The 22,130-nt window shown below is 34.3% G+C and overlaps 8 protein-coding genes across 8 annotated transcripts; 2 read left to right on the forward strand and 6 right to left on the reverse strand. All coding sequences in view use genetic code 12, as the record gives it.

Moving 5' to 3' along the window:
• Positions 1-564: 564 nt before the first annotated feature.
• Positions 565-2,394, reverse strand: KRE30 (ATP-binding cassette family ATPase; the record flags this gene model as incomplete). Its single annotated transcript, XM_049406583.1, has 1 exon — positions 565-2,394. One exon carries the CDS (start codon positions 2,392-2,394, stop codon positions 565-567), a length of 1,830 nt encoding a protein of 609 aa, XP_049266652.1.
• A 1,214-nt stretch (positions 2,395-3,608) lies between these two features.
• On the forward strand, positions 3,609-10,253 carry BLM3 (Blm3p; the record flags this gene model as incomplete). Its single annotated transcript, XM_049406693.1, has 1 exon — positions 3,609-10,253. The coding sequence occupies one exon, from the start codon at positions 3,609-3,611 to the stop codon at positions 10,251-10,253; it is 6,645 nt and encodes a 2,214-aa protein (XP_049266653.1).
• Positions 10,254-10,489: 236 nt separating this feature from the next.
• J8A68_000035 (uncharacterized protein) lies at positions 10,490-11,593 on the reverse strand (the record flags this gene model as incomplete). Its single annotated transcript, XM_049406802.1, has 1 exon — positions 10,490-11,593. One exon carries the CDS (start codon positions 11,591-11,593, stop codon positions 10,490-10,492), a length of 1,104 nt encoding a protein of 367 aa, XP_049266654.1.
• Positions 11,594-12,310: 717 nt separating this feature from the next.
• On the reverse strand, positions 12,311-13,081 carry J8A68_000036 (uncharacterized protein; the record flags this gene model as incomplete). Its single annotated transcript, XM_049406913.1, has 1 exon — positions 12,311-13,081. The coding sequence occupies one exon, from the start codon at positions 13,079-13,081 to the stop codon at positions 12,311-12,313; it is 771 nt and encodes a 256-aa protein (XP_049266655.1).
• Positions 13,082-13,993: 912 nt separating this feature from the next.
• On the reverse strand, positions 13,994-14,741 carry RPS10 (40S ribosomal protein eS10; the record flags this gene model as incomplete). The annotated part of the gene is made up of 2 exons (XM_049407024.1): positions 13,994-14,310; positions 14,690-14,741. 2 exons carry the CDS (start codon positions 14,739-14,741, stop codon positions 13,994-13,996), a joined length of 369 nt encoding a protein of 122 aa, XP_049266656.1.
• Positions 14,742-15,263: 522 nt separating this feature from the next.
• Positions 15,264-17,156, reverse strand: SIT1 (siderophore transporter; the record flags this gene model as incomplete). The annotated part of the gene is made up of 1 exon (XM_049407135.1): positions 15,264-17,156. The coding sequence occupies one exon, from the start codon at positions 17,154-17,156 to the stop codon at positions 15,264-15,266; it is 1,893 nt and encodes a 630-aa protein (XP_049266657.1).
• Positions 17,157-20,430: 3,274 nt separating this feature from the next.
• On the forward strand, positions 20,431-20,640 carry J8A68_000039 (uncharacterized protein; the record flags this gene model as incomplete). Its single annotated transcript, XM_049407245.1, has 1 exon — positions 20,431-20,640. The coding sequence occupies one exon, from the start codon at positions 20,431-20,433 to the stop codon at positions 20,638-20,640; it is 210 nt and encodes a 69-aa protein (XP_049266658.1).
• A 301-nt stretch (positions 20,641-20,941) lies between these two features.
• MRS4 (Fe(2+) transporter) lies at positions 20,942-21,910 on the reverse strand (the record flags this gene model as incomplete). Its single annotated transcript, XM_049407356.1, has 1 exon — positions 20,942-21,910. The coding sequence occupies one exon, from the start codon at positions 21,908-21,910 to the stop codon at positions 20,942-20,944; it is 969 nt and encodes a 322-aa protein (XP_049266659.1).
• Between the last annotated feature and the right edge of the window lie 220 nt (positions 21,911-22,130).

The following is a 22,130-nucleotide window of genomic DNA, read 5'->3' on the forward strand; positions in this document are numbered from 1 at the left end:
GCATGCGAAAGGTCTCCGGTTCGACTCCGGACTCCTCCATTTTTGATTTTTTGAACCAACCAGCAACTGAATGGTTTTATTTTTGGTATTGCTGGTTAGTGGAGATCGAAGGCTAACCAAGGAATATGAAAGTTTGATATTTTTATTTTCTGTGTGTGTAGTTTTCTGTCATTTTTCGAGGATAAATGGGATTCAAAAATTTTTGAGGGAAATATCTTCATTCAATATTGCTTCGCGGTAAGTTCGGATTGACTAGTTGTACGCTTAAGAAGCTCTAAATATGAACCTACAACAGTCCAGAGACTTTGCTTTCACAATTTTTCAAAGATTCTGGCTCCAGAGATAAAAAAAGGATGGTGGAATAAAAATTTGCAGCCATTGGTGATTTACAAATAAAAGAAAAAAACGATTACAAAACCCACCATTGCATATCGAGACGAGTAATGATCAACTGCAATATCTACAAAATAATTCTTTTCAACTTCTATAATTTTCAATAAGCATAACCTATTTAAAAAACAAAACACCACTAAAATACAAATAAAGAAAAACTATGAAATTTGATTAAATAACAACCTTATCAGCCAATGATTTCTTATAGTCCAAAATAGAACCTTCCCATCTAGTAGCTGTCTTATTTTCAATAACAAAAATGTCTTTGGCGACTTTATCCAACAATCTGAAATCATGGGAAACAACGACAACACCACCATTGAATTGATTAATAGCCTCAGCAAGGGAATCAATAGTAGATAAATCTAAACCGTTAGTAGGTTCATCCAATAAAATCAAGTTTGGAGATTCGATAGCCAAAAGGGCGAAAACGACACGAGATCTTTGACCTTCTGATAAGGTGGCCATTTGAGAAGTTTGACCTTCACCAGTTAAACCGAAACGACCTAATTGTTGTCTCCAATATTGATAATCTTGAGAAATATTTGAGAATTTATCACGAACGAATTCTAATGGGGATTTGGTTAAATCTAATTGATCTTGTGAATGTTGGGAATAGACACCTAATTTGATATGAGTATGTTGAATGACTCTACCCTTTTGGGGTTGTAATTTACCTTGGAATAATTTTAATAAAGTGGATTTACCAACCCCATTTGGACCAACTAATGCAACTCTTGAATCCATATCGATACCAATATCTAAATGTTCATATAAGTTATCTTCGTCTTTACCAGAATAAGAGAATGACATATCATCAAAGGCCAAGACTGGTGGAGGTAATTTTTCAACATCTGGGAATCTGAAAGTGAATACTTTATCTGGAACAACTGGTTGAATCAATCCATCAGCTTCCATCTTATCTAAAATCTTTTGTCTAGATTTGGCTTGTTTGACCAAGTTAGCATAAGTACCAGCTGATGCAATAAACTTCTTAATATGAGCAATTTCTTCTTGCTGTTTGTTATATTGTTTCATTTGGTTTGTTTCCAATTCAGCTCTGGTTTTAACATAAGAATCGTAATTACCACCGTATGTAGTTAATGCTTTCATTCTCATATCAATCATGTTTGTACAGACACCATTAAGGAAATCTTGAGAGTGGGAAACCAAGATTAAGATTCTGTCAAATCTCTTCAAGTATTCTTCTAACCAAACACAGGCACCTAAATCCAAATGGGCAGTTGGATCATCTAATAATAATAAGGTTGGTTTGACGAATAAGGCTTTAGCTAAAGCAACACGCATTCTCCAACCCCCGGACATGTCCTTGGTCTTCTTGTTGATGGTGACGGAGTTGAAACCCAAACCAGTTAAGATAACCGCAGCTCTTGATTCAAAAGTAGCTGGGTCCATTTCATCAATTTTTTCATAGATACCGTCTAATTGAGGACATTCTGGACCTTCCTTGACAATAAGATCTTCAACCAATTGTTCTAATCTTTGCATTTCATGTTCAGCTTCTCTAACAACATATTCCAATGCAGAAAATTCAGTTGGTCCAGCTGGTTCATTTAATAAATAAATATCAATGACTTCTGGAATTGGGAATTCTCTTGCTGCAAGTGATTTCAATAAAGTAGATTTACCACAACCATTTTCACCTAATAAACCATATCTTCTACCATAATTCAATTCTAAAGTAGAATCTTGAATTAAAACTTTACCATGGAATAAAAGAGAAACAGAAGATAATTTAATATCTCTGGAAGTTTCCAAGGAATCTAAAATACCAGTGGTAACTCTATCAGATAAACCATATTCATCTTGTTGTAATTTCAACTTGGCAATTTGAGTTTCAGTATCTTCAACATCAGATTCTTCAGCATCTTTAGCTGCTTGTTTCTTTGTCTTTTTGGTAGATTTACCAGCAGCAGATTTCTTTGCTTCTCTTTCCAAACGCTTTTGTTCTCTCTTGGCTTTTGATGCAGAAACAGACATAGTGGAATTACTATTTGTATTGAAGTAAGAGAAGAAGAAGAAGAAGAGAAGAAGTGTTTGTTAAAATTTTTTTTCTTTAACGGCTTCATTGTATTTTTAATTAACAACGTTGGAAAAAAATTATTTTTTTTGGTGCATCTTCTCTCAATTTCTTTTTTTTCTTTCTGTTTTTTTTGAGATGAGTGGAAGAAGCAGCTCAAGAAGAAGTTAAAGCCTTTCAGCTAATAGAATGATGTAGAATTGTAAGATTATAAGGGAGATGATCTATCAATTGGCCCCAATGTATAGTACAAGAGAAATACCATATCTACTTGTTAAAGATACTCTCTATGAGCTTTCGATCACATAAATAGCAGAATAATCTAGAATTTAGTTGGTCACGATCCATTCCATAGTGAAATCATCCCGATTAGGAAATATTGTCACATGACCACATTATAGAAAATATGCCGGACAAGTATACAGTTATCCCAGTTACGTCATCGATCCTTAACCATTTCAATCACAAATAGTAGAGGGTTGCATGAGCATCAAATCAGGCAGAAATAGATCACTCTTCTCAATAGATAAGCTCTGTTCTCAGAAATTGAGTTAAACTTCAAGAAATCTAATTTCTTGACAGGGCCAGGTGTGAATATTTCGCTTTCTTTAACCGATGGACGATCTATTGCTTGATTCAATGGGTTTATCCCCAGGGTACGGTAGCAACTGAAAATAAGTATTTGTTGCAGTTGAAAAATTTGCCATCAAATCAAGACTAATCTTATTTTTTTGGTGTAGTGAATGAAATTTTGTATGAGAGAGAAATCTTGGGACTGAAGAAAAACCCATGATTTTTTTTGCCATCCCTAAATCCCCCCAAATTCCATCCCCTTTCCACATTGTACAATAACAATTACTTTGCCTTCCTTTCTCTCTCTTCTTTCTTCTCTTTCGTAGTCTCTTTCTAAATTGCTATATCAATTGGACGCTAACAAGTATTAAGTCATTTAGAGTATCGTTTACCATTCCCTCCCCCCCAGTTTTAAGATTTCATAAATTTTGATTTAATCTTTTCTTTTTTACAACCACCAAGATTTTATCAAAAAATCATCCAATTGGCAAAAAACCCAAACAAAAAACACGAAGTTAGAAAGTTCCTTTTTCTTTTCTTATCAATTAATTAAAAAGATAACACCATTTGATTATTAAAAGTTTATTAAATTTTATAAAATATGATTCCTCCTACAGATCAATTGAAAAACAATAAGAATCTTAATATTCCTAAGGTCAATGTTACAGCACCTATCCCCATTAAAACTCATTCTACTTTAGGCACAATGTCACCAATCCCTAGAGTAACTTCACTGTATCAAGTAAGACCTCACATCTTTGATAGTGAAGAAACATTACGTTCATTTACACCAACTACAATCAAAAAGGTGCATAGGGTTGCTGCAAGAAGACCATCTTATGGAACAATTGTTTCTAGTAGAGAACAACATTATAATTTAGATTATCCTAACGATCCAGAGGAATTATATAAATTACAATTAGATCCAACATCTAGATTTTTTGCTAGATCAAGACCAAGAACATTGAACTTACCTAAAATGTTACCTTATAAAATTGAAAGTCCCCCTGAACAAGCAAAATTTTTAAGTCATATCGTATCTCATCTTTATATTGCTATAAAGACTCTTGATATCCAAGGGTCTCTTTCTGTTAGTGCGAAGGACTTGGCTGCTTTAAAAGATGCATCTGGCCTATCTGATGTTGACTTGGCTTTAGAAACTAATTTATTCGAAATGAACCCGACTGATTTACATACTGATGATGATGAAACAATGACAGAAACCGAATTTGAGAATTCAGATAGTGAAGATGAAGAAGAAGAAGATGCAGAAGAAGATGATGAAGATGGTAATAAAGAATCAACACAACAACATAAAAAATCACCCAAATCTGCAGCTGTTGTCGGAGTAAGAACTTGGACTCATGAGTTGATGGTTTGGCTTAAGATGAAGTATGACATGCCAATTAGTTTAAGATTGAGTTTATCTAGAGTATATTACGCTATATGCCTCAGTAGAGGTCAACATGTTAGTCTCAAGACATATGTCAGGGTTTTTGAATTATTAACTAAGGATCAAAAATTGTTATATGATGAAGGACTAAGATTGCCTTGGGAAAACTTATACAAAGAATTGAACCATCATTTGCCCGCAGTAGACACTGGTTTAGTACCGTTTGAAAAGAAGGATCATAAGCAATTGTTAAGGTTGGCTGCAAGAGCAACATTCTTTTTTGACAAAAAATGTTTACCAATAATGTATCAAAAGTTAGTTAGTCAATTTTCAATTGTTAATTCATCAATGGTAGTGTCATCGTTAGCCATTTTACCTTCATTCTTTACTCCAGAGGGTCCAGATAGTGAACATGATATCCGTCACTATATTCATTCGTTATTTTATATGTGGTTGAAATTGAATAGAATCCAAGGATTTGATGCGCAAGTTACATCTAGGTTAGGAGTGTTCTCAATGGCAGCATTTTCACTTTTAAATGATGACCCTTCATCAGCATCTTATTTAAAATTGGGCAAATTTGGTTTATATACTAAAGATCAAATGGAATTCATGGTAAACACCTTAATTAACAGTTTAAGCATTATGGATGAAAAATACTCCTCAATGAAAACCAAATATTTCCATGGATTTGCTTCAGCAATCATCTTTTCAATGACTGGAGATAGTGCATTAGAAGAAGGGGGAATTATTTATTATTTAAAGATGTTAGTAAATGCTATTGAAAGTTATATCCATCCATCCAATACTGGTGATTGGACAAGACCAATTTCTAAATTAGTCATTGCATTAGTTTATCAATTTCATAAAAGATATAACTCCGAAACTCAAACAGATGGATTTAATCATCACATCCCTGAAGAACTTAAACTTTCTAGAAAAGTCGTTAAAGAATTCGTTTCAGTTTTCTTACCAGTTGTTAAAATCGGTATTCAATCGAAAAAGACAAATGCGACAGAAGATTACCTTTCTACATTACAATTATTAGCATTTTTAGAACCAGAATTAGTGCTTGAGAATACACTTTTGGATATTTATGAATCTTTGGAAGGGGTAATTTCAACCCATAGAGTTTCAATTGCACTTAGATCCATTGATACATTATCTAGATTCTTTGTTTCCACCCCAATATATCGTGTACACGTTACTAGATTATTACTGTTGGCATTACCCGGTATAGATTCCAATGATTTAGAAAAGACAATTCAAACCTTTGAAGCAATTGCATCTGTTGCCAACTATGCACCAATTTATGATTTAACTAATGGAGATGGAAATCCAACCTTTGCTCTTGAATTTACTCAGGATCATTTAGAATATCTAAAGAGAAAAATGTATGATGGTGATATGGAAGAGTTTCAAGTTGATAAAGAAACCGAAATTGAAGCATTAAAATCCTCAACATCGGCATTTTTGGATTTATTGAAAAGTTTGACTCAAAGATTAACATTATTATTGGAAAATTTACCAGATCCTTCCAAAAGTAATGGAATTGAACATGATTTAGCCACTTCATTACCAAAATTCTTTTATATCATTTTTGAATCTACTTCAGATGACTTAATTAAACGATTTGAAGAAGATTTCTTTGAATTTATATTCAATAATACTTTCCATACAATTGCAAATGTGGTTGGAGAAATTGCCGGTGGGATAATTAAACGAAATCCAAAATCTTTCAAGAAAAATGCCATAATTCTCATGGAAAAGATCAGACAAGAAATTGAAGAAAATGGTGCTGGTGGTTCAAGAACTGGCGTAGATATTGTTCCACGTGATCAGAGTTTATATTGGAATTTAACAATTTTGAATGAATGTATTGGAAATGCCGGTGAACAACTTGTGGATATGGCAGAAGAATTCACTGAGTTATCTTATTTCTTAATGGAGAAGGTTAGAGGGCCGGTTGTTTTTGCAAGTACTTTCTTAGTTAATCAAATCTTACAATCGGTGACTAAGATTAGAATTAAGGAATGTAGATTGATTGCACCTGAGTATGAAAAGAGGTATGGTGTGACTGAGAAATGTTGGGGTGGATTCTGGAATCACGAAGAAAGATTTTCAGAAGAGAATACAACTTTTGATTGGTTTATTCCTACTGAGAGAGAAGTTTCATTTGCGATTGAAGTTTTTAATGGTCATGCAACTAAAGCATTAGAAAATATCACGAAGTTAATGAATGATTTTGATAAAGAAGAAGCAAAAGATGTTAAATCTTCTATGAAAACAACTGATGAATTGAGAATGAATTTATTATACTTGTCGTATTCATTATCTGGTGTTTCATACTTGTTAGATCCATGTTTTGAAGAAGATATTCCAAAATTAAGTTCTGAATCAGTATCTATTCAACAACGATTATTATTATTAAAAAGAATCAGAGCTCTTAAAGGAGTTTCCACTCAGAAGGATGTATTATATGAAGAAAATGTTCTGGAAAACATGTCAAGAATCATGAATGATTTGAGCAATGAGGATTTAATTGATTATATGGTTGAATTTGACAAGATTAATGAATATTTGAATGAACAAGCAGAACAAGAGAATGAAACTGGTATCGGTAAAGACGATATGGATGATGCCCGTCGACCAAAATCACCAAAGTCTCCAGATTCAACTGATCATGGGCATTTATTTTCAAAGTTTTCAGGACATTCTATAGATATAAGTAGACCACAATCTGTTGCTCCAGGGTTTGATGAATCAGGGAGAGATACGCCCCTGATTGATGGTGTTCATATGTCAAGTATGAATCCTGCAATTACGTTCAGGGAAAGAAGTTTATATACTTCGAATTATTTCTTTGGTAATGATACGGAACATCGTAAATTCCGAGATTTGTATTTAAAGATTCATAAGACCAGACATTTGATTGGAAGAAGTTTGCACGTTATTTTCAAGTTTTTGGTTGATAATTTTAGAGATAATACTAAAGTATTTAAGAATTTCTTATATGTTGTGAATATTTGGTTTTCGAATGTTGGAAGAGAAAGAACCCTTGATCCAAGTCATGCTAGAATCAGTTATGGATATGTCAGTTATATCCAAACTATCAATAGAATAAGAAAACCATTTACAAGAATTGCTATTGGAGCAAGGTTGGAAGCTTATCATCTGTTTAGAGTTGCATTGCATGCTACTTCAAGAACTGAAACTAATTTGGATAAGTTATTGTTAGAAGATGTAGTTAAATTATCAGTTTCTACATATTCAAGTATTGCCCAAAATGCCCAAGGGATCTTAATTGATGGAATGAAGAGATTGAATGGATCATATAACTTAATTATCAAATCAGCATTTAAATACTTGAACAAAGCATTAGAAGCAGGTGATCATAAGAAGATCGAAAGCGGTTTGAGTATTTTTACACTTCGAAAGATTAGATCTAAGGTCCAAAATGATTTCTTTAATGTTCAAAAATATGTGGAATTATTACATCGTTGTTCTGCTGTTGATAATGTGGAAGTCCATTCTATGGCCCAGTCATTATTTAGTGGTATCACGAAATCTATCACTCCACCAAGTAGTGTTTGTATTCTTGACCATGATGCTATCGACACAATCAGACCTCCTGATCAATTCATTGACTTGGAAATTAAAGCTGTTAAGTTGGCCAAAGAAAAGAAGAGAAAGCTTTATTTTGAAAAATTGGATAAATTACAAGAAAAGGTTTTAGAACATGAAAAGACGAATAGTCATTGGAAGACTACATTGTTGAATTTGGATTTATTAGTTAATATTCAAGCATATTTGGAAGTTGATACAAGAGGCGACACTCTACAATTATTATCCAGAGCCGCATCGACTGAGCATCCTACGATTTCAAGGCTTGCCTTGAAAGGTATGACCAGGATTATCAATAAGTTAACAGTTCTTCATGGATTTGAATATGAGTTTGAAAAAGCATATGACTTGTATTATATCCCCAAGAATTTGAAAGTTCTTGATACCAAACCCCATAATGGTGTTTCTTATACTGAAACTTGGAAACAAGAAATGAAAAATACCGAACATCCTAATTTCTATGTTGATCATAAAGCCAACACCGGTTGGTTATTCTGGGATGAAAAGATGTTGGCAATTTCCCAAACACCATTCTATAAACTTAATTTGAAAGAGAATGACGCACAAGCATTATTAGGTTTCACGAAAACTATTAATAGAGATTGGTTCCTTAGAATTGTGAAATTATGGGTAACTGATAACGATGCCAATTCTGCTTTCCAAGGTACCGATGTGTTTGTGACAGCCGCATTAGTTTTATTGATTTCAAATGATTATACACGCAACTTTTCCTATGATGATTTATTAAGTGTTGTTGATGCCATTTATGTTTCTGATGATAAGAGTGCACATATTGTTACATGTGAATTATTAGCTGGGATTTTATTAGGATCAAAATTCATGGATCCAGAATATAGTAAGAAACGTGACGATTTTGTATGCAGTTATTTAAGAAGAGTTCTTAATCAAGATTTATCACCCGATACAATGGGTATTTGGAACATTTTCGCCTGGTGGTTACCTGCACATATAGATGGTAGAAGATTTCCAAAGGTTATGAATGAAATTATTGGGTTTCAAATTGATCCAACTTCCGATTCAGCATTTAAAGAATCTACAAGAGTAAGTTATATTAGATCAACTGTATCTTCTATCTCATGGAGTCTTCCTGAACCAGATAAACTTTTAGAATTATGTATTATGAATATTAATCATAGGTATGCTGCTGTGAGATCACAAATTGGTTCATTGATTGCTGTTTTGTCATTCCCTTACTATGCTGAAAATGTTGAAAGTAGTCGAGAATTTATTGAACGTACTAATAAGATGTCCGGATTGATGTTATATGAAGGTAGTGATCCTGGTAAGTTGTTGAATTTGGTTCCTAGCTTGTTTAATCAAATTGAGATTTGGAGACAAGAAGTTGTTGGATTGACTCCACAAGAAATATTAAAATCCAATTATATCTATACTTCAACAACAGTTTTGACATGGTTAAGGCAGGTATTAAGTACAAGTATTGCTGTATTGTTTGAAAAGTATGTAACTACCCATTTGGTTCCATTTTTGCTTGAGTTAATTCATTTGAAAGAAGTATGTCAATTAGGAAGTATTGATCCAATCACGGTGTTAAAGAAGGTTTCACAGATTCCATTTACTGTCAAACGTTTAGATGAAATTATTTCAATGTTGGAGGATTATTCTAAGAAGGATTTAAATCTCGTTCAAACAATCGTTATGGGTGAATTTACAGAAACTGTCTTCTTTAAGAATCTTTTTAAATTATCGAGAGGACAACGAGCAAGGGTTGTTAGATTAACAAATAGCTTGTTATATCACAAACATGTTGGAGTTAGAGAAGCCGCGGCATCTACATTGTCTGGATTAATTCATATTTCCCCACCTGATGAAGTTGAAGAATTGGTTGTTCAATATAGTAAATCTTATGGTAAAGAATTAGATAAGATTAGAAAGATCTATCGGAAATCCGGATATAAGAACATTAATCAAGAAGATTCTATTATCTTACATGGAGCTACTTTGGGATTAGGTGCGTTGGTGCATGCATTTGCATTCTCATCCCCCCCTCCAAAATGGATTCCGGGAATCTTGACCACTTTGGCAAACAAATGTACTGGTGTTCCTGGATTAGTTGGTAAGACAGCAAAAGAAACATTGGGTAGGTTTAAGAAAACAAGACAAGACAGTTGGCATATTGATAGTAAGGTGTTTAATGAAGATCAAATACAAGATCTTGAAGGAGTACTTTGGAAGAGTTATTTCATTTGATTTTTTTAAAAGAAGAAGTTTACATTTCATTTGTATAATTAGTAGTAATTAGTAGTTTTAGTATAGAACTTTTATACACAGATATTAAGTAAATGTGCTCGCATTAAATTATCTAACAAACGGAATTCTTTAATGAATTTATTAAAATATTACAAATCTAGACAATTTTACATAAACACAGGACTAATTAATTAATATTAAATTTATATATGGGGTTATTGTTGTTGTTGTTCATATTATGTCAAACTGCTAACTTCAAACAAAAAATTGGAAAAACTTATAACTGCTGTTCCTGATAAATCTTTATCATATTTCTTAAACACATCTGTCAACTTTCTTAAATATACCAACAACTCAATAAATGAGTCAAACTTTAATCTCCCTACTCTACCTTCATCTCTTTCACTATATTTCAGGAATAAATGTAATACTAGATCTGTATCTAATTTATAACCTATTTGTTCCAACACCTTTTGGAATTCACCAAAGGATATATCACCGGATTTATCAGTATCTGCTTGTACAAATAACTTTTTATATGCTGATAAATATTTCCATAATGATACAAATTGTTCAAAATTCAAACTTTTACTACTAGATTCCGAACTAAATAAATTAATCATTAATTTAACAGTAGAATCTTGAAATCTAGTACGATCAAAATTTAATAATGCATAAGATAATTCTTTGGCTGAGATTCTTCCTGAATGATCAACATCCACTTTTTCAAATACACTTCTTAATTCCATTTCTAGTTTCTGTTTTGATGAAACTGTTTTCTCTGGTAAAGATTCTCTAGATCTATTTACAGATCGTGGAGGTGAACTTCCATAGCTCTGTTTCCTTGCCTTTGGAGGAATGTGACCGTCATTTTGATAAACTTGTTGTGGTATTTGTTGTGGTGCGACTGCGACTTGATATGCTGGTTGTTTCTGAGGTGGTGGGACTTGTGATTGATAACTAGTATGCATGGGTGTTACCGGAGGTGGTGGCTGATTATAACCTTGGGGTGGATTCTGATAAACTGGTTGTTGATATGAAGGTTTAGGTGAAGAATGCTGATGGTGAATTGGTTGTTGATATGGCGCATGTGGGGGTGGGGAGCGACCAGCGTGGGCTGTTTGAGAGTTGTAGTATTCTGCTGGGGTTGGTTGTGCATAAGCTTGAGGTGGACGTGCTTGTTGATATTGTTGATGTGATTGAGACGACTGATTACTTCCATGTCTAGGACCTGGTGGTGGTCTAGCCTGTGGCTGAGGTTGTTTTCGTGGTGTTGATGACAGACTCAGAGCATAGCTTGTTGCTTGCTGAGGAGTTGGAAACAGTGGCAAGTCGTTCATTGGGAGGGTTACTTAGTTGCTTAGTTGTCAATGAATATGCTATGGATGTAACTAATTAATGTGGTTGAAGTTTCCCTAATAATTGGATCTTTTTTTGTTTCCCATAACGAGTGAGAGAGAGAGAGAGAGAGAGAGAGAGACATCATTCATTCAAGAATTCAACTCCCTGCCGAATAACGGCAAAAGGAAAAAACTTTTTTTTTTTATGTTTATTTTTTTTCGTGTAAAGGCTAAAATTAGATTAGAGATCTCACGTGATAACAAATTTACGAATAAAACACAATGAATTTGACACAGAATAGATGGAGAAGTTTCGGTAGCGATTCTGTCACTAAAACCAACAATTGAAATGCATAATTCATATATAGAAGAACATACTACACATCTATTTCTGTTGTAATCTTCAATAGGTTAGAAATGTCCTTATTAGTTTAATAAATAAAAATAAAAATATTGTGAATTTCCGTACTGATATAAAAAAATAAGCTTCAATTGGCTTAAATTCATGTAGTAATCCCAGATGGGGGGATATTACACACTGATTCACTTAACATACAATTCAAATTAACCAAAACCAAAAAAAAGTGATCATCTCTTTATTCGCTGTGACACTCTTCGCCCACGAAAACTGAAATTGTCCCTAATGAAAAATAAAGGCTCCTCTCTTCTTCTTGGGACATGTGGGTGCAATTATTTTTTTGGGAATTTATTTTAAGTTTACTTAGCCAACTTTCTTAAAAGTTCCAATATTTCAATAAAACAATCAAATTTTAAAGATCCAGCTCCACCATTTGTTTTATGACTATATCTTAAGAAAAGATCTAAAGTAATATCAATCTCCAAATGAAATTCAATTTGTTCCAAAATCCTCAAAAATTCACCAAATGAAATATCTCCAGACATATTCATATCAGCTTGAACAAATAACTTTCTATATGTAAGTAAATATTCCCATAATTCAACAAATTGTTCAAAATTTATTGTTCTTGTCTTTCTAGAACCAAATAAATGAATCAAAAGTCCAATGGTTGAATTTTGAAATCTGGTTTTATCGAAATTACTTAAAGCATTTCCTAATTCTCGAGCAGAAATCTTACCAGACTTGTTGGTATCTACACTATCAAAAAGTTCTCTTAAATCCATATCAAATACAGTAGTATTAATCTTTTTCTCAACTTTTTTCACTTCCTTTTTGGGTTCTGGTGGTGGCTTTTCAACTACAGGTTCTATTTTAACTGGTTGATCACATAGTAAATATGTATGACATGATTGACTTCCAGCATATTGAAATGGTACATAATTCACTGCTGGCTCATTTTCAACTTCTACTTGGGGCACGAATTGAACAGGATTGGATGGCGCACCCTTGGAATCAGCGACTGCATAAAGAATTTTTGGTGGAGATTTGTAAACAACTTGACCATTTGAACCTATACTGGTAGCAGCATCCTTTGGGGAAGGTTGAGGAGGTAATTCGTTTGATGTCATTGTTGATGTTCGAAATTCAATTGATGTGATTCTTGCGGATACCTACTCCAATTTATATTTCCAATTTTGAAACTTTAAAATCTGTTATATTGTGTAACAAGTTAATTAGAATTTCTGCGTGTCTTAATCATCACATTGTTGTCAAGTCGAGCGGCCGCCTTTTTCAACGTGCAACAATGGAAACTTCATCAAGCTCTGAACAAGCAAACCATTTAATCAATATATTGTCTCTCCCACTTGCGACTGTTTAGATCAAGTAGGTGTAGAATATCTTGATGCTTGATCAACTTTGAAAGTCAAAACTGGCCATAGATTTTACAAATACAGCTCTACTAAGGACGAAATGATTGTCATATCAACTAATATGAACACAAATGTAAATTGCTTGTCGTTGGGGATTGACCCTGAAGCTCATGGATTGATTGGTTGTAGAGGGTTCAATATAGTTAGTTAATTGCAGTGAGATATCGTGGTCTTGCGCTAGATATCTCATAATATCTCGATTCTCTAATTTTAATTGCTAAGTAAATATCTCAATTTGCAACTTTACTTTTACAAATTCTTCTACATTTTCATACAATAATTCGATATTATACAGATAAACCTTTTTTTATATATTAGAAGTTATAAATGGGGGCATTCTCCTTTCTACAAATGAAGAAAGGAAAACTATGAAAGTAATCACTATGCAATGACAACCTAAATTTTTTTGAAAAAGAACATAAATAAAATAAAATCAACACAACTTGTAATACAAAAGGGGGGATTAGGAAAAAGTTATGAACAATTATATATTCAACCATAATAAACGATATATAATAAAAATACACTGTCGAATATCACCATTCCATTATATGCTTCCTCCTTGTTTCCCTCGATTGATCCAAGGTGCAAAAAATCTCATTATCACATTTATTCTCTAGCTCTTCTTCTGTAACCTTCAGAACCACCTCTTCTTGGGGCACCACCTCTGGATGGTCTTGGTCTTTCAGCTGGAGCTTGCTTCAATCTGGTTAATGGTAAAATACCTTCTGGAATGTTTAATTCAGTTCTTAAGAATTCAACACCTTCGTCAGTTAAGGTGTAGTAGTAGTATTGCCATGAGAATTGGGTCTTGACGAAACCTTTAGAGGTTAAGGATTGTAAAGCCTTGATGACATATAAGTTTCTAGTGTCAATTTCATCGTGCTTTGGTTGGTTGAAGTCCTTCTTGGCAACAACGACACCTTCTATAGAATGTGTTAGTATATATAACTCTTGCGTGATAATTACTTTGAGGGATGTATTTCAATAGTAAGAAGGGAAATCATCTGGGTTGTATTTGAGTGGTACGCATGTTGGTCCTCTTTATTCTCAACTTAATTTCGATATCTATCCCGAGGTATTCAATATACGAGTAGTAGTTCAAATCGCGTGGTTGTATCAAATGACGTGATATATTAATTTTCTAGAGGCGCCGTTCATTTTGTAGTGGTGATTTCGTTCGTTCTAGTTGAATTCTTCAAGGTCATTGGTTCATGATATTGCGTTTCATCAAATGCGATTCTTTCCCCTCAAATTTATCTATTGAAAGTCCCTCCTTTCCATTCGTTCTCGTGTGTTACATACCTTGGAAGAGGTATTGGTGGATCTTCTTTCTTTCTTCTCTTGGAATAAGCATGGTTAATACTATAAGACTCTGATGATTCTATTAAACTAAAAGAAAGGGTTAAAAAATTCTTTAGGAGGTTTTTTTTTCACTATGTTGGAATTTTTTTTTCCAGTAACACCTCTCACTATGCAGGAGATTTTGTTAGTACCAAAGAAGGTTTCTCATACTTAAGATTTTTTCCCAGTCTGTTACTAGGTTTAGGATTACGTAAGCCAAACATTTTTTCTATTCTGTGCGAACAAATTTTTTGTCTTGCATGTAAAACCGGAGTCGTGCAATTGAGTAAAAAAGTTGGAAGATTCATTTTCCATCACGTGCCAAGATAGGGTTGAAGCCCTAAAAAATTTATACCCCAGATATCTCTCACCTGCATTTCAGTTTTTTGCAACCAAGAGGACTGTTGATCAAAACTATCACTATTTACCAAAGATGAATTTTAATTGATCAATTATTAAAAATTAGATATATCATTAAATTATTAAAGTTTATGTCGCGAAAGTTACTATACACATTAAAAGATCATATTATTAGTTAAAAGGTAGGTTGAGGTTCTTGTTTAGACTTTCCCTGAAATCTAGAAGTGAATCCAGAGAAACCTTGAGCAACATAAACACTTAAGGATTCACGTTGCTCTTTCTTTTCAACTTCTTCATTACTTTGTTCATCACCCAATTTGTGGTCTCTTAAGAAGAAACCAACAATGATCATTGGAGCAGTGAAGATTAAGGCAATCATGATCAAAAGTCTTTGAACATCACGATAAGCAAGAACAACTTGTTGTCTTTCTGGAGTATCCCAAGCATACAGAGCAATGAAGGTATACGGATCACCATATACAGAAGTAGCTAAAGTGGAGTTGCCAGTATGTTGTAAAATCTTTTCATACAACTTTTGAGACCAAACGGCACCAGCAATAGATGCACCAACAGCTGAACCAATTCTGTAGACAGTTAAACCTAATGAAATAATAACAGCCATATGTTCATGGGTAGTACAACTTTGTAAGGAGACGTTACATGGATATGAAAAGAACGTAAGACCAAAACCTAATAAACAGACACCGGCAATGATACCACCGTAAGAAGAAGTACCAGATCTGAAATGGTATAAGAGACCCAAGGCAACCATCCACATGCAACAACCGAAGATAATAAAACCTTTCAATTTCTTCCACTTAACAATGAATAAACCGAAGAAGAAACCAGCGACAACGGAAACGAAGGAACTCAATGAAGTAATTCTGGTAGCGGATTTCATAGTTTGATTAATAGCCACAAGCAAAACGGTATAAAGGTATGTTGATTCAATGGAACTAATAAAGTTCAATAAGAATGAAATAGTCAAAGCAGACCAAATACCCCGATCCTTCAATAAATGGAATGGAGCAACTGGATGTCTGGCACCCCAGTGTTCCCAACAGACAAAGACTGGTAATAAAACACCTCCAACGACAATTGGAGCAATGATATAGCCTTTTTTCCATTTAGAATGGATACCACCAGCAAGAGTTAATGGAACTAAAAGACAACCTAAACAGACAACTAAGAGTAACAAACCAATAATATCTAATTGCCAGAATAAGTACTTTGTGAACCCCCACCATCCTAATTCTTGGAATTTAGTTTCCCTTTGCTTAAAGATTCTCCATTCTTCAGTCTTGCCAGCCTTCCATCTCATATGAAGCATGCAACCAATCAATGGGAGACAAGCCAATGGGAAAATGAAAGCCCACATACCGACACCCCATTTCCAATTAGTACCAACGGCAGCAGTGACATTACCGGAGATCCAGGTGTTAATGATGAATGGGAAGGTTGGAACGAATAAGTAGAATAAACGCCATTTCAAACTGGAGAAATCAGCCAAGATACACATGACAATAAGAATAACTCCAGTATAACCAATTTGGTACAAGACAGAACCAGCAGCATATTTTTGAACATTGGTAGCTTGAGATTCAATGATAGTACCAACAACGTAGAATAAAATGGACACAATGAAGATTTCCAAACGACCAAAGACATCAGAAAGTCTAGCATAGACTGGTTGACAAGCAGCACCGGCAACAGAAGTAACAACAGCAACAGTGGTTAACAAGGAATGTTCAGAATAGGAAGCTGTTGCATAAGCAGTATAAACCCAACGGGTAGCACCATCTAAACCATACGCATAACCAACAATGAATGCAGAAATTAATAAAACAACGTGTAACCATTTGTTACCATTCCATTGTGCAGCTAAGATCTCAGCTTTCCTAACCCCGATTGATTTTTCTTCAGTGTCAGTTTCAGTGTCAGAGATCTTTTGATCAGATTCTTGGTCAAGATAATCTCTCTTGGAAATGTTTTCTCTTTCTTCGTTAAGTGTGTTTGTTACGTCATCGGAGGATGCACGCTCGATACCATCTCTTTGTTGATCACTCATCTTAGATATTGATTAGAGTGGGAAATAGAATTATAAGCAGGGGAGTCAGGAAGATGTCATGGGATATTTATACCTTTGCAGAAGATGCTGCTGTCCTAGTCAGATTAATCTCATCATGCTTTGTAAAAGAAAAAAAATGTAATTATTTATTTTCTTGTGGCTAATTTTCCGGAACAGAAATAGATCAGATTTTTCTTGGCATTGTTTTTTTTGAAGGAGGTGTCAAACTTTCACGTAACATTTTCAGATGAAGAGGAAAGCGCTAAAAAATGGATGACCATCCAAGACATTTTTAGAGAATGTAATACTCCGTACACAAATATCTTTGGGGAAACGGTTGTACCTAGTTGCTTATCAATGCCTGGCTACAATAAAACATCATACATTGTCGTTTGTAAGTAGATTGTATCTTATCTATATCATCAGGTCCATCTCTGCTTCGTATCTAGCTCCCAAAAGAGTTCTAGGTTTGATTCGTTAAAGAAGTAGGGAATACATCAATGGCTTTGATTGTTGGACTTGAAATTTTATTGTTCTTCAGGGTACTCGTCTCTAATTCGCTGGAAATATGCATCTTGAATTTTTTTTGTTTTAGTGACATATAGGTGAAAATTTCTTGATATTTTAAATTATTTTTAAAGGCATCTTAATTTGAATCTGATAATTTTGATCAAAAATAATACAATTGGAAGCTGTACAGAACGGAACGGAAGAGAAAGCAACTCAGAAGAGGAATTGAGTAGGCTTAGATGGACAAGAAAGTCAGAAGCGAGTTCAAATGGCAACGTAATATTGCAAATGAACTTTCAACTGGACGAACCCATGAGCATGTAATAACTTAAATAACGTAGAGATCCGAAGATCTAGTATACAGTTCGGTACACAGAAACAACTGGTGACTACCAAGAAATTTTTAATTGTATGAATTTATTTTGTGGTTTGTTTCCTTTTAAACTTCAATTATTTCCGAAATTTCTTTACGTTAATGCGACCTAAGGAGAGCCTTGAATAATTTAAGTTCAATCCTGTATATACAAAGAGAATTAACCAATCCCTATGGTTTGTTGTGCTTTGAAACAATTGCCGAAAAGCAACCAATGCAACTTCATTATCGTGGCTGCAGCTGATGTAATTGATAACAAAATACGGTTGGAAAAGAAACCCTTGCTTAAAATATTTTTTTCGATGAATTTCAAATAAAAAATAAAGTTTAGCCATCTGATAAATATTTTTTCCGATCTGATAAAAAATAAAAATTAAGAAAAAAATAACCAGCTTCGAATTGGTTCTAACTTACGACAATGAGGTCATTTCCATTTTGAGTCTCAAAATGCCGTATCTGATGACAAATCGAGATTCTACTAATCTCTAAGATCTAGATGAACTATCAATGACATTAAAAATCGGGCTTTCAATCCAGGCTCAATGTAAGATAAATACGGAATAAAATTGTTCTCAAATTTGGGATGATCAGGACATGTAATTAAGGAACGAATCCAAATAAAAATATCTTGAAATGATCCGAAAGATTAATAATTTGTTATTTTGATCAGTTTACTCGGGATTCCCCTCCGTTGTAGATCCTTTTGAAACAACGTATGACGCAACCAGACAAAGAAATAGCGTGCAAGGTGTGAATGTTCATTTTCCAGAACAGTTCTGTTTCAGTTTCACCTTCAGATTCCCGACGCAACCAAGGGAGTATTATCTTCTGGAAATGAAATCAGTCAGTGTTAGGTCAGAGACGTAGGTTCCTTGGGGGCAGCTTTCCTGGCAGAGTGAGGTACGAGCAAAGGAGTTCTGTATACTCGCACATTCAAATTAAATATGATGACTCTTGCAGAACAAGCTAGCGTGTAAACCTGTTAGCTTAACTCAGAAAACCTATAGATCGGATAGCACTGAAAGCATTTTGTCACTCTTAAGAAAGTAGCGAGAGGCTCGAAAATATTTTTGAGATTTTGCAACAATAAACCAGTTCCAACTTGTATCTATTTTTTATCAACAACCTTGCTTCTATCTATAAAATATAATAGGTCTAAAACCACTGTTTGCTAACCGGTGTTGAATTCACACAACCGCTTCTAGATCATGGATATCTACAAGATTTTATGTACTATTTTCCAAACAACATTGATTTTGTAAAATATTTACCAAAAATACATATGAATTATATTTAATAGACTTTCTTAACATCTTATTGCTGTTGTCTCTAAGAATTGATCCGCGAAGCTTGAATCCGCATGCCTATCCACATCCGAAGAGCCCAAATTTATACGTTTGAAAATCAGCCTTCATTGCGTAATTACATTCCGATTCCCATACATTAGACAATTCAATCCTTTCACATAGACAATATTCTCTTCTTACGAAACCTATAGACAGCCTTTAGATCTGAGTATTCGCAAATGTAATATATGCCGTATCTTGAAGGTACAAACTGTATACCCCTAGATAATTAAAATGGTTGCAAAAAAGGGCAGAAAAATTCTCCCAATCTGTTCCCAAATGTTCAAAAAAATGAAGATCTAATTACACCCAGCCGAAAAGATGAATCTAAGAACTAATCAAACAGTAGCATTTCTTCCGCTCCACATACCATGTGAGTCGAATAACTATCCGAATAGACTAAAGCTACGACTTGGGACTCAATTTAAAAATCCGCTTAATCACGTGATCAAATTATCAACTGTTCTCTAGGAAAAGCGGTCTACACCAAAATCGCGGAATTCCAAGCAATTGGCATACTCGCGTTAAACTTTTCTCAGATCGTTTCGCATTTACCCGTTTTACACAAGGATTTTCACTGTAAAATCATAATAATAAAAAAAATGGGTGGGAAATTCGGTGGTACGGTCCATCCAATTACAAAATTTGCCCCTGAGGGTTTCCTGAGCGCGGAAGCGCATGGGCGGTGTTACAAGAAATCTACAACGGAGACGCTTCGGTGCTCTGTTATGGGAATGGCGCCGCGGATGGTTGGTCCTCCAACAATTAGAAGGAGGGACTATTTAGTGCAATTTGCGAACCTGATCTTATAGATTAGGCACCCGATACCGATCATCGATTTGAGTTAGGTTTTCTTTTTTTTTTATACGGGGGTTGGAACGGTTCGTTCGGTCCTTGGAGATTGATCGTCGTGGTAGAAAATTCTGGGCTCGCTGCTGTTCAATCCCCAGTTCGTAGAACGGAAAAAAATTGAAGAAAGATCTCTTCATGTTCTTTTAACTATTCAAAAACATACCCCAGACAGCATCAAAATATTGCAAATGCGATGATCATAGCTAGTATCAGGAGAATCTTTGCCTCATTTAGAACAGAAGAAGAAGAACGATTATATTCTCGTGCTGCATTTTTTAATCTATTAGGATTTCTCGGTTCCTGTGTTTTGTTTTCATTCGTTGCCCAACAATTATCACGTAATCCCAGAGAATTGGCTCATATTGCTCGAGCAGATGCATTACTTAGAGCATTACAAGGATAGCCATTGAAAATAATCGAATGGAAGATTTAACTTATATACAAAGAAAGTTCTAATATACACAGTTTCAAACAATACGCAAGAAACTTTAAAGTAGACAACTAAATAAAACAACGAAGCAGACGTGACAATTAATCATTAAAACTCGAATTGATAATTGCTAGACAAAAGATTGCTAACCTTTTAATAATATCTCAACATATTGTGAGAAGTAGGTCCCTGGTAACAATATGGATGTATAATATTCTATCAAAATTTTGTGTATACTGAAAAAAATTTAATATAAACAAAACAGAATAATCTCTCAACCTCTAATCAAAATTTCCTTAAACATTTCATAAGCTGTCCATGAAATTGCAGTACTTGGGACATTGAAGATGATTCTTGGTTTTAATCCTCTAGTAAATGCACCGATTCCACCTTGTTGATATAAGGCTCTAGCAGCACTTTTAAACCCATCGACATGTCTCAAGGATTCATTCTTGGTGATTCCTCGAGTTTGCAATGCAGTCTTGACACAGTCGAACGGATTGGTAAGGGCAGCAGCGATACCACCTGCAATACCACCAGCAACACAATGTAAGTATGGATCATATGTATGTGATGGATTTAATATAGATGATGAATATTCATAAAATCCAAAGTTTAATGCTGCAAAAGGAATATTAGTGAATAATGTTGTTGGATATGATATGTAAAAGGCACCGATCCCTTCTTTTCTATAAATGTCACCTGCTAATCTCATCAACCTTATTGAAGTTGATTTATTTTCTTGATACGCCGCACCTGCTTGCATTCGTTGTTTTAACATATCAAAGGGGGTCATTAAAGCATCGGAGGATGTGGTGGCAGCTATACCTGCAGCCAGCGCAAATATCGGGTGATTGGCATCAGTCACTATTTTATTGGAATGAGGGGAGTTTGTTAATCTGTTAACTAATAATGTCTTTGTTGACTCAAACACCGAGAAATAGACGGCATGAGCTGGACCAGCACCTAATACAACCGAAGAAACACCTTTCCATAAGGAATAGAACCCTTCACTAGAACTAATTCTAGAAATTGACTTTATCATACCACGGGAAACTGCTTCTGTTGAAAAGGACATTTGCATTCTTGTTTTAATTGAGTCAATAGGAAACATAACTGTATGTTCCATAATCCCGGCAAGCGCACCTGCACCCAAATGAGCTGCCAATGAGGCATCTTCTGGCAATGCCTCATAGTCTATTTCGACGGCATCTGTGGGAAAGAACTGGATCTGATGCTCCATTTGCGTTATATATATATCTTTATTTAAAAATGTTTGTGGATAATTTAAGGATACAGCAATTATCGTTCTCCCTATTTTTTCGTATAATTTTCCCTTTTCAAAAAGTGACAATTGCGATGAACTTCTATTACAATCTGGTTGTCCCTTCTAGCTGTATGTAAAATCAACAACAATTAAACCTGTAAGTGTCTAATAAAAAAAATCTGGAGGTATTCTTGCT

This window comes from Hemisphaericaspora subhashii (genome assembly GCF_019202705.1).
Source record: "Hemisphaericaspora subhashii strain CBS 10753 chromosome Unknown scaffold158, whole genome shotgun sequence".
Lineage (NCBI taxonomy): Eukaryota > Fungi > Ascomycota > Pichiomycetes > Serinales > Debaryomycetaceae > Hemisphaericaspora > Hemisphaericaspora subhashii.